This window comes from Pollachius pollachius (assembly GCF_949987615.1).
Source record: "Pollachius pollachius genome assembly, chromosome: 18".
Classification (NCBI taxonomy): domain Eukaryota; kingdom Metazoa; phylum Chordata; class Actinopteri; order Gadiformes; family Gadidae; genus Pollachius; species Pollachius pollachius.
This window is the reverse complement of record NC_136951.1, coordinates 13,199,594-13,214,161: the sequence shown is the minus strand read 5'-3', so window position 1 is coordinate 13,214,161 and position 14,568 is coordinate 13,199,594. Positions and strand designations below refer to the sequence as shown.

Here is a 14,568-nt window from a genome sequence, read left to right as displayed (position 1 = left end):
ACAACTTACCTGGTCAAACTGATCCTGTGATGTGACACCAGTTCACCTGGTGGTTGTTAACGGGTAATACATGAGCGGATACGTTTCGTTTCTCCGGCGGCGCTGAAAACGAAACTGAACCGTTGAGCCTCCCTCTTCGGTCTCGTCACCCTGAGGTCTGTCAGCTGTTCTCCTAAACATTGGACCCGATGAGCTGATTAGAGAGATGTTTAGAAGAAGTTGTCCCTACTACCAATCCATGGGGGGATATTCTTCGAGGAGTAACGTTTCAACAGGTAGGCGATATGATTAAATAGATCAGAATCTCTGACAGTTTCACTCCTGATCGAAGCGATTATTTATAGTTTTAGCTTTGATCAAATAACGAAGTATGACAGTTGACCAGGCCTACTTTAAAAGTTGGATTGAATATGTCAGAAGAAACGAACAACAATATACAGACATATTGTTGGTTATTTTCTTCTGACAAATGTACGCATTATAATTCGATTTGGATAAAAGCGTCTGCTAAACGCCCTAAAGGTAAATTAATTGCAGCCCCATCTAATACCCTGCGTGGGACTCGAACCCAGTGTCAGAACCTCGTTCCTCAGGGCGGAGAGGTCCGGAGAACTACAGGATGACCCCAGGCCGTCGCTGCTCAGGCTCGACAGGTCCGGAGAATGACTGGATGACACCAGACCGTCGCTCCTCACGTCGGAGAGGTCTGGAGAACTATGGGCTGACCTGCTGCGTAAACGCTCTGCTCCAGTCCTTCATCGCCACGTCGGAGCTGAGGTTCCTCCTCGACAGGTAAGAACACCGGACTGAACACGCGTCTCCATCCGGATGTCATATTCCATCTTCTAACTCGGCCGTAAGTCTTCATATGATTCAGAAAATGACTTGAATTTCATGTCCCATACTCCAAGGTGGGATTCGTCGTCTGTGCGTGAGGATGCTCTGGATAACGTGCCGGTCCATCTGAAGGGGGTCCTGGGGGCCATCAGAGACCCATTCTGCCGGGCCCCCCACAAGGACTTCCTTCGCTGTCTGGACCGACAACACATCCAATGTGAGGACCCCCCACACACTATAGAGTATATTAGAGATATGACACGTAAGTTTAGGATGCTGGAGTTGAGTAAGATGTTGATGACGACGCAGATGAAGAAGACAATAATGGTGATGAGCAAGATGGCTGTGGTTACAATGAGGTGATGGTGATAGGATAGATGGTGATGAGGAAGAGGGCGGTGGTGGTGATGATGATGATGCTACCTCTGTGTTGTCTGGCGCTGCAGTGAACGTACAGCATGATGCAGACGAGGTCTTCCTGGCGGTCCTGAACTTCATCCAGCAGCAGATGGATGACAAAGCCTTGGTTGGTGTTTCATTATTCATACTGACCACATCCATACTGATCCTCACTTAAATCATACTGATAACATCTGCACAGATCCTCACTTAAATCATACTGATCACATCTGTAGAGATCCTCACTTAAATCATGCTGATCACATCTGTAAAGATCCACTATTAAATCATACTGCACAAACCCATAAAGATTCTGAAGATGATATCCATGAACAATCCTGATTCTCACAGATCATGATGGTGTGATAACTGATATATTTTAACAGTTCACAATCATCACTCAAATGACCCACAGTATAGTTACTCTGTTATACTACACCTGTCCGCCCCACTCACCTGTACACCCCCTTGACCTGCAGGCCCTGGAGATCCAGAGTCTGTACCGGCTCTCTGTGGAGCTCCACCACCAGTGTGTGGAGTGCTCCTCCACCCGGCCCCCGCCGGGCCCCAGCTACCTGCTCAGTCTGCCGCTGCACATAAGACATCAGAGCAACACTCTGGTGAGACCCAGACATAGATCTATACCTCCTTCCATCGTTCTACCTATTCCTCCATGTAACTACATCCATTCATATATCTACATCCATCCACATATCTACATCCATATATCTACATCCATACTGTATATCTACATCCATCCATATATCTACATCCATACTGTATATCTACATCCATCCACATATCTACATCCATATATCTACATCCATACTGTATATCTACATCCATCCACATATCTACATCCATATATCTACATTTATCCATCTATCTACACGTCCATGTGTCTACGTCTATCCATCAGGCTACACATAAAGACACATGATGATTAGCATACTACGTAATTCTTCTGAATCCCAACACCAATCAGCTTTTTTTTCACGTGGTTTTCAGAAAGACTGCCTGGCGTCCTTCTTTGAGCTGCAGGATTTGAGTGGCATCGACAACTGCTTCTGTGACCAGTGCAAAACCCGGACCCCCTTTAAACACGTTAGTGGTCGCTGTGCCCATTGCAAAACCCGGACCCCCGATTAAACATGTTAGTGGTCTCTGCGCCCATTGCAAAACCCGGACCCCCTTTAAACACGTTAGTGGTCTCTGCGCCCATTGCAAAACCTGGACCCGGTCTATACAGGTTAATGGTCTCTGTGCCCCGGCTATCGCCTTACGGCTTGCACCCCACCCTACCATAAGGGTATTGTCAGCGGAGGAAAAGCGAGCCATAACTGAGCTGGGCTATACCGCACCCTCACTACTGGGCTGAGGCGTGATGAGTCCGAAGCGTACCCGCCAGTGGAAAAGCGTCGTAATTGATTACTCTTCCCATCATTATAACGCCATTCCCGTTACTTCAAAAAATGTGGCGCATTACTACAATTAAAGCTGTTTTCTCATCAGACCAACTAGTTCTCTATCTCTCTCTTTACTGTTCATCCTTGGTTAGTGGGCACGAGACAATCACATTAATGATAACGATTGGCTGAGGTAGAGTAACATGTCATGGTAAGCCTATCAGGGGTAGAGTTGGGTGGGTGTTGTTTACACAGAGAGTCGGACACACGTGCGTCAAAGTGAAACAGGAATTGCAAGCCCAAATCCAAAAACAGCCTTCTTTGAATGGAAGTATTGCCATTACTTTTCCCTCCAAGAAATTAAAGGAACGAGTGTAATCGTGAAATGCACATTATGCCCTGGACAAAGTGCCTCTACACGTCGGTGTGAAGTCATTTAAACATCTTTCAACGTTGCATGCTTCCATGCATGAACATGCACACATAGTTTGAGTTCCGTTAAACACATTTATTGTTATACACATTTGATCATTCAAACATGTACTTGAAAGTAATGCAATAGTTAGTTTCCACAGTAACTAGTTACTTTTATAATTTGTAATGGAGTAACTAGTAGTAACTAGAAGTAACTAGTAACTGTAACTAATTGCTTTTTTAATGTAACTTGCCCAACACTGGTCGTGTCATGGAGAACCGTTCCAGCCTAAAGACCCTTCTTTCTGTTCTGTTCCACAGGGACACAGGATCCTCTCCCTGCCCACCATTTTGTGCGTGCAGCTGCAGAGGTTTCGTTACTCCGACTCCGGCTGGATGTACAAATTCAACTGCTCTGTGGAATTCCAAGAGTCTTTGGATTTCCAGGACATTTGCGGCCAAGATGTGTTTTCAAAGGACTTCCAAAAGGTGTTTTTTATTGAAATATATGGAAGTTTACAATATTGAAGCTTGCTTATGGGAAAAATCATAATCACGATTATTTTGGTCAATATTGAAATCACGATTATTCAAACCATTATTTTTGGGTTTGAAAACATGTTGTATTTATTCAGCATGTCTCTCCCAAAAAAAAACTTTGACATTTCGCCTTAAAAAAATACACAAAATGGTCAAAAAGAAAATGTTCCAATCTAAAATGATGTAAGTATCCAGCTGTTTTGCCCTTTCTATAAAACATAAAAAAAAACAATAATAATAATAGTAATAATTGAAAAAAAAAATATCTAAAAACTCGATTATGTTAATTTTGTGATTGTTCGAGGCTAAAATCGAAATCGCGATCAAAATTTGATCAATCGCCCAGCCCTAATTGAAGGTGAGGTGTGATGTTGATTAGCCATTACAAGTCTTTGGAAATCAACCCCATAATTGATAGATAATATCAGGTCTATTTCCATCCATCCATCATTTATTTCAATGATATGTGTCCATTCTCATTCCCAGCTTGGGCTTTGTTTTTCAGAACAAGAGCACAAAGTACAGCTTGTTCGCGGTGATCGTCCACTCCGGGTATGCGATGTTCGGACACTACACAGCCTTTGTCCGGGCGACAGGCTGTAGCTGGTTCTACGCAGACGACAACCACGTTGGACCCGTGAGTCATTATTCTGCAGCTCTGTTTGTTGGTTCCAGTGGCAAAAGCAAAACCCAAGATCTCCCACTGATCTTCAGTGAATCTGAAATGGTGCTTAGATATATACCTTAAGAAAGGATATTAGCGTTGGACAAAAGGAGGAATGGAAATTGATGTGTCAACAGGCTAGTGTGGTTACCACAATGCATCTCTCTTTCCAAACAACTTCCTGTCCATCTCCACTGTGTTAGAAGGTCCCTCCTCCCAGCCAATCCGAATCAAGCATTCTTAAAAGAAGTAGAATAAGTATAATTAAAAGTCCCAGTGCTGTTATACTCTATATCAGCACTCATGGAATGCCTCTTGTCCAATCAAATTACTTGCTCAGAACTATCTGTTGTATAAGAACTTATAAGGGGTTTTATTGTTGTATTTGATGGTTTCCTGCCCCTGAACCTCCAGGCTTCCTGGGAGGATGTGAGGGAGACGTACGGCGGTCACAGCAGGTAAGCTTCTCAATACGCTGTTATGATTTAATATGTGAACATATAAATAACAATGATAACATGATGTGACCAACACTCTTTCCCACTTTCCCAGTGGGACGGCCTACATGCTGCTGTACCGGAGAGAACCCACCCAGACCCGGGGAGAGGGGGAGAAACAAGAAGGAGGGAAACAAGAAGGAGAGAGACAAGAAGGGGAGGTACAAGAAGAGGAGAAACTAGAAGGGAAGAAACAAGATAGAGAGAAACATGATGGAGAGAAACTAGAATGGGAAAAACAAGAAGGGGAGAAACAAGATAGAGAGAAACATGATAGAGAGAAACTAGAATGGGAAAAACAAGAAGGGGAGAAACAAGATAGAGAGAAACATGATGGAGGGAAACATGTTGGAGAGAAACAAGGGGAGAAATTAGAAGGGGAGAAACCAGAAGGGGAGAAACCAGAAGGGGAAAAACCAGAAGTGGAGAAACTAGAAGGAGAGAGAGGGGGAGGGGAGAAACCAGAAGAGGAGAAACTAGAAGGAGAGAAACAAGAAGGGGAGAAACCAGAAGGAGATGAACTAGAAAGTGAGAAATTTGAATGGGAGAAACCAGAAAGCGAGAAACAAGAAGAGGAGAAACCAGATGGAGAGAAACAAGATGGAGTGCCCCAGTTATCAGGCTGATAGCGTCTGAGAGCATTCAGACGGATATATATATTGTAACGGACCAGTGGGTGTGGGGTTTCCACGCCACCAAGTTGAATAGATATAACGACTCAACACACAGAGAGCAGTTCAAAGGGATTGTTTATTTACAGGGTAAATCGGTATCACCAGGGGAAAAGGGTAATCCGGCGGCGGCGTTCCTTGCAGCGTCGGCGTCTCTTGCGGCGGCGGCGGCGGCAGCGGCGGGGATGGCTGGGGATGGCTGGGGTTGCCAGACCTACCACTCCCCTCGATCCTCCCTGGTGTCTGCCACACAATACTAAAAAGAACGAAGTCCCTGTGCACAGCCTTTTGATTCTCAGGTGCTGGTGATGTGCAGTCAACAATAGTATATCAAGCCAAAGAAGTGTAAAATCACTGCATACTGGTATAAGCTGATAAGCTGATCTATTTTGTGAACAACACATTTCGCTGTTGCTTCGTCAGTTTCACTCTTCAAAGTCACATGACACCGACAGCTCATTTGGTGATTTACAGGGTCAGATGACCTCACCAATTAGTGCAAGACACCACCAAATCAACACTCCAAGCTCACATACAATACAGTCCAAGGCTCACACATCAGAAATAACAATGTTCACATAGGCCTATAATACATCCAAGGTTCACATATCAATAAAAATGTTCAACTTTAAGCACAGATACGTTTAAGCTTTCACAAGGATAGGCTACAATTAAATATCGGGCTTACATATCACAAATAACAATGTGCAAATGTAGATGCTCAAACACCCGAAGATTTAAACTTTCACAAAAATACACTAAAATCCTGTAATTCATTGAGGCCATTGGGTTCCACTGTGTTTAATTAATTTTTCCAGTAGGCCTCTCTCCTTAAAAATTTTAATCAAGTTTAATCAAGTTAGGGTTAGGGTTAGGGTTAGGGTTGGGGTTAGGGTTAGTTCATAATTTAACATAATTCATAATAGGGTTAGTTCATCATTTTGCATAATTTATAATATATGTATGTATATATATATATATAGATTACTATTATTCATCTAATGTTTTTTGGCAAATATCTTTGTTTTGGGTTTTACTAAATACTATGTACTACATATACGTGTATATATTGGGTTTTTTTCTGGCAATACCTTGGTTTTTGTTTTTATTGTATTTTTATGATTTCAAGATGCCTGTGTATTACATATTCTGTAGATATATTTCTTGTTCGTTGCAGAATTTTATTATCAATACAAAAACAGGCTGGGATTCCGCCTAACTCCGATGAGAGGACTCTGAATAGCAGAAAACTGTGTTTGATTCTCTGTTCTGGTAAACATGTGCGTGTGAGGTGCTGGATGCAGTGGCGCCGGAATGATTTCAGTGGTGGGGGCGGCAAATGCGCGTGCATGTGTCGAACAGCGCGTGACACCTCATCATCCTAGGCCACACACCGGCGCCGAAGGGCCGCGGTGGACATTTCACGCGCGTCAATTGCCGCCCCTAGCACCAATAGGAAGCGGCGCGCACCGTTGTGATCCAAATAATGTGTCGTCACCGCAAAGTAAACACTGAATCATCATAATAACCTTCTTCATTGTCATCATAATCCTCATCATCATCGCAATCATCATTATAGATGGCTTTTGGATTTGATTGTATAACTTTGGTCGTGTTTAATGCAGTGCTTCGCACCATCAACGCACAAGTGTAAATAACAATGGATTCCGAGTTACTATACTAGGCATTATGATGGCGGTCCTCTGCGTAGTGCAGTGAGTCTAGTTAGTAGAGATGCGCGGATGAGCTGTCATCCCGATTTTGAGTTGCGTGTTCCGCGTCCCGACAAAAAGCCTGTCGGCTCGCTAAAATGTCCAACCACTATGAAATGTCCCCTGTTGTCAGCGAACATAGCCAACGTGGTCTTATTATAGCCCGATCATTAACTAAAAGACACATAGAAAGAATAAAGCATCCAGTATATGATTTCAACGATGTGTGAGGGCATATCCAGCAGGAATGATCGCACAGTGGAATGCTTATGGAAAACCAGCGTACGAGCGCTGGGCGGAGATTTCAGAAGCAGGGAGATTATAGAAAAATATGATTTGTCAGTTTTCCGTTTGTCTAGTCAATATGTTCACCTACTTTATTTATTTATTTCAAATTTGTCTGCGACGAACGAATCGGGGCAAAATCGGGCTGAAATCGTGTAGTCTGAACCAGCCATAAGCAAGCAGCAGCAGCGCCATTGTGCGAATTCCCTACTAGACCAAACGAGACTCGTAATGGTAGGTAAAAACAATACTTTATTAAAGCATGCAATTGTGATGTAGAAAAAAAGGAAAACAAAACAAAGTGCTTGCATGATATTGAAGCCTACAGCGATCATTAGTTAACTTGTGTGGCGGTGCCTTATCATTTGTTTACCCTTGGTTCATGGCAACGCGATTGCTACCTTCCGTAGTACTCTCATTGGCTGAATCGTTGAGAACGTTTTAGACTCAATCAATATAAGGTCGTGGGGAGGCGAAGCTTTGTTCGTTTGTATAGTAACAATATTAGGCCAAAACATAACTAAGAAACGAAATAGTTCATCAAAACAGGCAAAAAAAAAATAGATAGATATATATATAGATTTTATTTCAGGAAAAGTGGGGTGGCCATTGGCCCCGCGGCCTCATAGGTTCCGGCGCCTATGATGCCCTCCAGAGAAAGACGATGAGAAGAACAAACTATATTTCTATATTTATTTTATAATTTGCTACAACTCACCTGGTCAAACTGATCCTGAGACATTCAACTGGTGATACATGAGCTGATAAGTTTCGGTTCTCTGGCGGCTCTAAAAACGAAACTGAACCGTTGAGCGTCCCTCTTCGGTCTCGTCACCCTGTGGTCTGTCAGCTGTTCTCCTAAACTTTGGACCCGAGGAGCTGATTAGAGAGATGTTTAGAAGAAGTTGTTCCTACTACCGATCCATGGGGGGATATTCTTCGAGGAGTAACGTTTCAACAGGTAGGCGATATGATTAAATCGATCAGAATCTCTGTCAGTTTCACTCCTGATCAAAGCGATTATTTATAGTTTTAGCTTTGATCAAATAACGAAGTATGACAGTTGACCAGGCCTACTTTAAAAGTTGGATTGAATTTGTCAGAAGAAACAAACAACAATATACAGACAGATATATTGTTGGTGATCTTTCTTCTGAGAAATGTACGCATTATAATTCGCTTTGGATAAAAGCGTCTGCTAAACGCCCTAAAGGTAATTGAATTGCAGCCCCATCTAATACTCTGCGTGGGACTCGAACCCAGTGTCAGAACCTCGTTCATCAGTCTGGAGTGGTCGGGAGAACTACAGGATGACCCCAGAACGTTTCTCACGGTGGAGAGGTCTGGAGAACTATGGGCTGACCTGCTGCGTCAACGCTCTGCTCCAGTCCTTCATCGCCACGTCGGAGCTGAAGGACCTCCTCGACAGGTAACACCTCACCGGACTTTACACGTGTCTCAATCCTGATGTAATATTCCATCTTCTTACTCGGCCGTAAGTCTTCATACGATTCAGAAAATGACTTGAATGTCCAATACTCCAAGGTGGGATTCCTCGTCTGTGCGTGAGGATGCTCTGGATAACGTGCCGGTCCATCTGAAGGGGGTACTGGGGGCCATCAGAGACCCTTCCTGCCGGGCCCCCCACAAGGACTTCCTCCGCTGTCTGGACCGACAACACATCCGATGTGAGGACCCCCCACACACTATAGAGTATATTAGAGATATGACACGTATGATTAGGATGATGGCGGTGAGTAAGATGGTGATGACAACGCAGATGAATAAGAAATGATGGTGATGATGAAGATGGCTGTGGTTACGATGAGATGATGGTGATGAGGAGGAGGGTGGTGGTGTTGATGATGACGATGCTACGTCCATTTTGTCTGGTGTTGCAGTGAACGTACAGCATGATGCAGACGAGGTCTTCCTGGCGGTCCTGAACTTCATCCAGCAGCAGATGGATGACAAAGCCTTGGTTGGTGTTTCATTAATCATACCGATCACATCCATACTGATCCTCACTTAAATCATACTGATAACATCTGTACAGATCCTCAATTAAATCATACTGATCACATCTGCACAGATCCTCACTTAAATGATACTGATCACATCTGTACAGATCCTCAATTAAATCATACTGATCACATCTGTAGAGATCCTCACTTAAATCATACTGATCACATCTGTAAAGATCCACTATTAAATCATACTGATCACATCTGTAGAGATCCTCACTTAAATCATACTGATCACATCTGTAAAGATCCACTATTAAATCATACTGCACAAACCCATAAAGAGTCTGAAGATGATATCCATGAACAATCCAGATTCCCACAGATCATGATGGGATGATAATTAATATATTTTAACAGTTCACAATTATCACTCAAATGACCCACAGTATAGTTACTCTGTTATACTATACTAGTCTTTTCTATAATATGCTGTTCTATGCCCAGTCTGAGCTACGGTAGTACGCCCATCCTGCAGGCCCACCTCACCTGCAGGCCCACCTCACCTGTCCGCCCCACTCACCTGTACACCCCCTTGACCTGCAGGCCCTGGAGATCCAGAGTCTGTACCGGCTCTCTGTGGAGCTCCACCACCAGTGTGTGGAGTGCTCCTCCACCCGGCCCCCGCCGGGCCCCAGCTACCTGCTCAGTCTGCCGCTGCACATAAGACATCAGAGCAACACTCTGGTGAGACCCAGACATAGATCTATACCTCCTTCCATCGTTCTACCTATTCCTCCATGTAACTACATCCATTCATATATCTACATCCATCCACATATCTACATCCATATATCTACATCCATACTGTATATCTACATCCATCCATATATCTACATCCATATATCTACATCCATCCACATATCTACATCCATATATCTACATCCATACTGTATATCTACATCCATCCACATATCTACATCCATATATCTACATTTATCCATCTATCTACACGTCCATGTGTCTACGTCTATCCATCAGGCTACACATAAAGACACATGATGATTAGCATACTACGTAATTCTTCTGAATCCCAACACCAATCAGCTTTTTTTTCACGTGGTTTTCAGAAAGACTGCCTGGCGTCCTTCTTTGAGCTGCAGGATTTGAGTGGCATCGACAACTGCTTCTGTGACCAGTGCAAAACCCGGACCCTCTTTAAACACGTTAGTGGTCGCTGTGCCCATTGCAAAACCCGGACCCCCGATTAAACACGTTAGTGGTCTCTGCGCCCATTGCAAAACCTGGACCCGGTCTATACAGGTTAATGGTCTCTGTGCCCCGGCTATCGCCTTACGGCTTGCACCCCACCCTACCATAAGGGTATTGTCAGCGGAGGAAAAGCGAGCCATAACTGAGCTGGGCTATACCGCACCCTCACTACTGGGCTGAGGCGTGATGAGTCCGAAGCGTACCCGCCGGTGGAAAAGCGCCGTAATTGATTACTCTTCCCATCATTATAACGCCATTCCCGTTACTTCAAAAAATGTGGCGCATTACTACAATTAAAGCTGTTTTCTCATCAGACCAACTAGTTCTCTATCTCTCTCTTTACTGTTCATCCTTGGTTAGTGGGCACGAGACAATCACATTAATGATAACGATTGGCTGAGGTAGAGTAACATGTCATGGTAAGCCTATCAGTGGTAGAGTTGGGCGGGTGTTGTTTACACAGAGAGTCGGACACACGTGCGTCAACGTGAAACAGGAATTGCAAGCCCAAATCCAAAAACAGCCTTCTTTGAATGGAAGTATTGCCATTACTTTTCCCTCCAAGAAATTAAAGGAACGAGTGTAATCGTGAAATGCACATTATGCCCTGGACAAAGTGCCTCTACACGTCGGTGTGAAGTCATTTAAACATCTTTCAACGTTGCATGCTTCCATGCATGAACATGCACACATAGTTTGAGTTCCGTTAAGCACATTTATTGTTATACATATTTGATCATTCAAACATGTACTTGAAAGTAATGCAATACTTAGTTTCCACAGTAACTAGTTACTTTTATAATTTGTAATGGAGTAACTAGTAGTAACTAGAAGTAACTAGTAACTGTAACTAATTGCTTTTTTAATGTAACTTGCCCAACACTGGTCGTGTCATGGAGAACCGTTCCAGCCTAAAGACCCTTCTTTCCGTTCTGTTCCACAGGGACACAGGATCCTCTCCCTGCCCACCATTTTGTGCGTGCAGCTGCAGAGGTTTCGTTACTCCGACTCCGGCTGGATGTACAAATTCAACTGCTCTGTGGAATTCCAAGAGTCTTTGGATTTCCAGGACATTTGCGGCCAAGATGTGTTTTCAAAGGACTTCCAAAAGGTGTTTTTTATTGAAATATATGGAAGTTTACAATATTGAAGCTTGCTTATGGGAAAAATCATAATCACGATTATTTTGGTCAATATTGAAATCACGATTATTCAAACCATTATTTTTGGGTTTGAAAACATGTTGTATTTATTCAGCATGTCTCTCCCAAAAAAAACTTTGACATTTCGCCTTAAAAAAATACACAAAATGGTCAAAAAGAAAATGTTCCAATCTAAAATGATATATGTATCCAGCTGTTCTGCCCTTTCTATAAAACATAAAAAAAAACAATAATAATAATAGTAATAATTGAAAAAAAAAATATCTAAAAACTCGATTATGTTAATTTTGTGATCGTTCGAGGCTAAAATCGAAATCGCGATCAAAATTTGATCAATCGCCCAGCCCTAATTGAAGGTGAGGTGTGATGTTGATTAGCCATTACAAGTCTTTGGAAATCAACCCCATAATTGATAGATAATATCAGGTCTATTTCCATCCATCCATCATTTATTTCAATGATATGTGTCCATTCTCATTCCCAGCTTGGGCTTTGTTTTTCAGAACAAGAGCACAAAGTACAGCTTGTTCGCGGTGATCGTCCACTCCGGGTATGCGATGTTCGGACACTACACCGCCTTTGTCCGGTCGACAGGCTGTAGCTGGTTCTACGCAGACGACAACCACGTTGGACCCGTGAGTCATTATTCTGCAGCTCTGTTTGTTGGTTCCAGTGGCAAAAGCAAAACCCAAGATCTCCCACTGATCTTCAGTGAATCTGAAATGGTGCTTAGATATATACCTTAAGAAAGGATATTAGCGTTGGACAAAAGGAGGAATGGAAATTGATGTGTCAACAGGCTAGTGTGGTTACTACAATGCATATCTCTTTCCAAACAACTTCCTGTCCATCTCCACTGTGTTAGAAGGTCCCTCCTCCCAGCCAATCCGAATCAAGCATTCTTAAAAGAAGTAGAATAAGTATAGTTAAAAGTCCCAGTGCTGTTATACTCTATATCAGCACTCATGGAATGCCTCTTGTCCAATCAAATTACTTGCTCAGAACTATGTGTTGTATAAGAACTTATAAGGGGTTTTATTGTTGTATTTGATGGTTTCCTGCCCCTGAACCTCCAGGCTTCCTGGGAGGATGTGAGGGAGACGTACGGCGGTCACAGCAGGTAAGCTTCTCAATACGCTGTTATGATTTAATATGTGAACATATAAATAACAATGATAACATGACGTGACCAACACTCTTTCCCACTTTCCCAGTGGGACGGCCTACATGCTGCTGTACCGGAGAGAACCCACCCAGACCCGGGGAGAGGGGGAGAAACAAGAAGGAGGGAAACAAGAAGGAGAAAGACAAGAAGGGGAGGTACAAGAAGGGGAGAAACTAGAAGGGGAGAAACAAGATAGAGAGAAACATGATGGAGAGAAACTAGAATGGGAAAAACAAGAAGGGGAGAAACAAGATAGAGAGAAACATGATGGAGAGAAACTAGAATGGGAAAAACAAGAAGGGGAGAAACAAGATAGAGAGAAACATGATGGAGGGAAACATGTTGGAGAGAAACAAGGGGAGAAATTAGAAGGGGAGAAACCAGAAGGGGAGAAACCAGAAGGGGAAAAACCAGAAGTGGAGAAACTAGAAGGAGAGAGAGGGGGAGGGGAGAAACCAGAAGAGGAGAAACTAGAAGGAGAGAAACAAGAAGGGGAGAAACCAGAAGGAGATGAACTAGAAAGTGAGAAATTTGAATGGGAGAAACTAGAAAGCGAGAAACAAGAAGAGGAGAAACCAGATGGAGAGAAACAAGATGGAGTGCCCCAGTTATCAGGCTGATAGCGTCTGAGAGCATTCAGACGGATATATATATTGTAACGGACCAGTGGGTGTGGGGTTTCCACGCCACCAAGTTGAATAGATATAACGACTCAACACACAGAGAGCAGTTCAAAGGGATTGTTTATTTACAGGGTAAATCGGTATCACCAGGGGAAAAGGGTAATCCGGCGGCGGCGTTCCTTGCAGCGTCGGCGTCTCTTGCGGCGGCGGCGGCGGCGGCGGCGGGGATGGCTGGGGATGGCTGGGGTTGCCAGACCTACCACTCCCCTCGATCCTCCCTGGTGTCTGCCACACAATACTAAAAAGAACGAAGTCCCTGTGCACAGCCTTTTGATGCTCAGGTGCTGGTGATGTGCAGTCAACAATAGTATATCAAGTCAAAGAAGTGTAAAATCACTGCATACTGGTATAAGCTGATAAGCTGATCTATTTTGTGAACAACACATTTCGCTGTTGCTTCGTCAGTTTCACTCTTCAAAGTCACATGACACCGACAGCTCATTTGGTGATTTACAGGGTCAGATGACCTCACCAATTAGTGCAAGACACCACCAAATCAACACTCCAAGCTCACATACAATACAGTCCAAGGCTCACACATCAGAAATAACAATGTTCACATAGGCCTATAATACATCCAAGGTTCACATATCAATAAAAATGTTCAACTTTAAGCACAGATACGTTTAAGCTTTCACAAGGATAGGCTACAATTAAATATCGGGCTCACATATCACAAATAACAATGTGCAAATGTAGATGCTTAAACACCCGAAGATTTAAACTTTCACAAAAATACGCTAAAATCCTGTAATTCATTGAGGCCATTGGGTTCCACTGTGTTTAATTAATTTTTCCAGTAGGCCTCTCTCCTTAAAAGTTTTAATCAAGTTTAATCAAGTTAGGGTTAGGGTTAGGGTTAGGGTTGGGGTTAGGGTTAGTTCATAATTTAACAT

The 14,568-nt window shown here is 43.2% G+C and overlaps 2 protein-coding genes across 3 annotated transcripts; both read left to right on the top strand.

Moving 5' to 3' along the window:
- The first annotated feature begins 138 nt into the window (after nt 1–138).
- LOC307089239 (ubl carboxyl-terminal hydrolase 18-like) lies at nt 139–6,313 on the top strand. 2 transcript variants are annotated; one of them, XM_079755416.1, is made up of 10 exons: nt 139–275; nt 594–792; nt 912–1,054; nt 1,284–1,363; nt 1,716–1,856; nt 2,245–2,340; nt 3,378–3,545; nt 4,102–4,233; nt 4,675–4,718; nt 4,813–6,313. In XM_079755416.1, exons 1-10 carry the CDS (start codon nt 206–208, stop codon nt 5,381–5,383), a joined length of 1,644 nt encoding a protein of 547 aa, XP_079611542.1. In that variant the 5' UTR covers nt 139–205; the 3' UTR covers nt 5,384–6,313. The 2 variants fall into 2 exon arrangements, with proteins under 2 accessions (XP_079611542.1, XP_079611541.1); XM_079755415.1 differs by having other exon boundaries at nt 573–792.
- Nucleotides 6,314–7,444: 1,131 nt separating this feature from the next.
- On the top strand, nt 7,445–14,513 carry LOC307089752 (ubl carboxyl-terminal hydrolase 18-like). Its single transcript, XM_079756167.1, has 10 exons — nt 7,445–8,386; nt 8,689–8,854; nt 8,971–9,113; nt 9,327–9,406; nt 9,996–10,136; nt 10,520–10,615; nt 11,605–11,772; nt 12,328–12,459; nt 12,901–12,944; nt 13,039–14,513. The coding sequence occupies exons 1-10, from the start codon at nt 8,317–8,319 to the stop codon at nt 13,607–13,609; spliced, it is 1,611 nt and encodes a 536-aa protein (XP_079612293.1). The 5' UTR covers nt 7,445–8,316; the 3' UTR covers nt 13,610–14,513.
- The last annotated feature ends 55 nt before the right edge of the window (nt 14,514–14,568 follow it).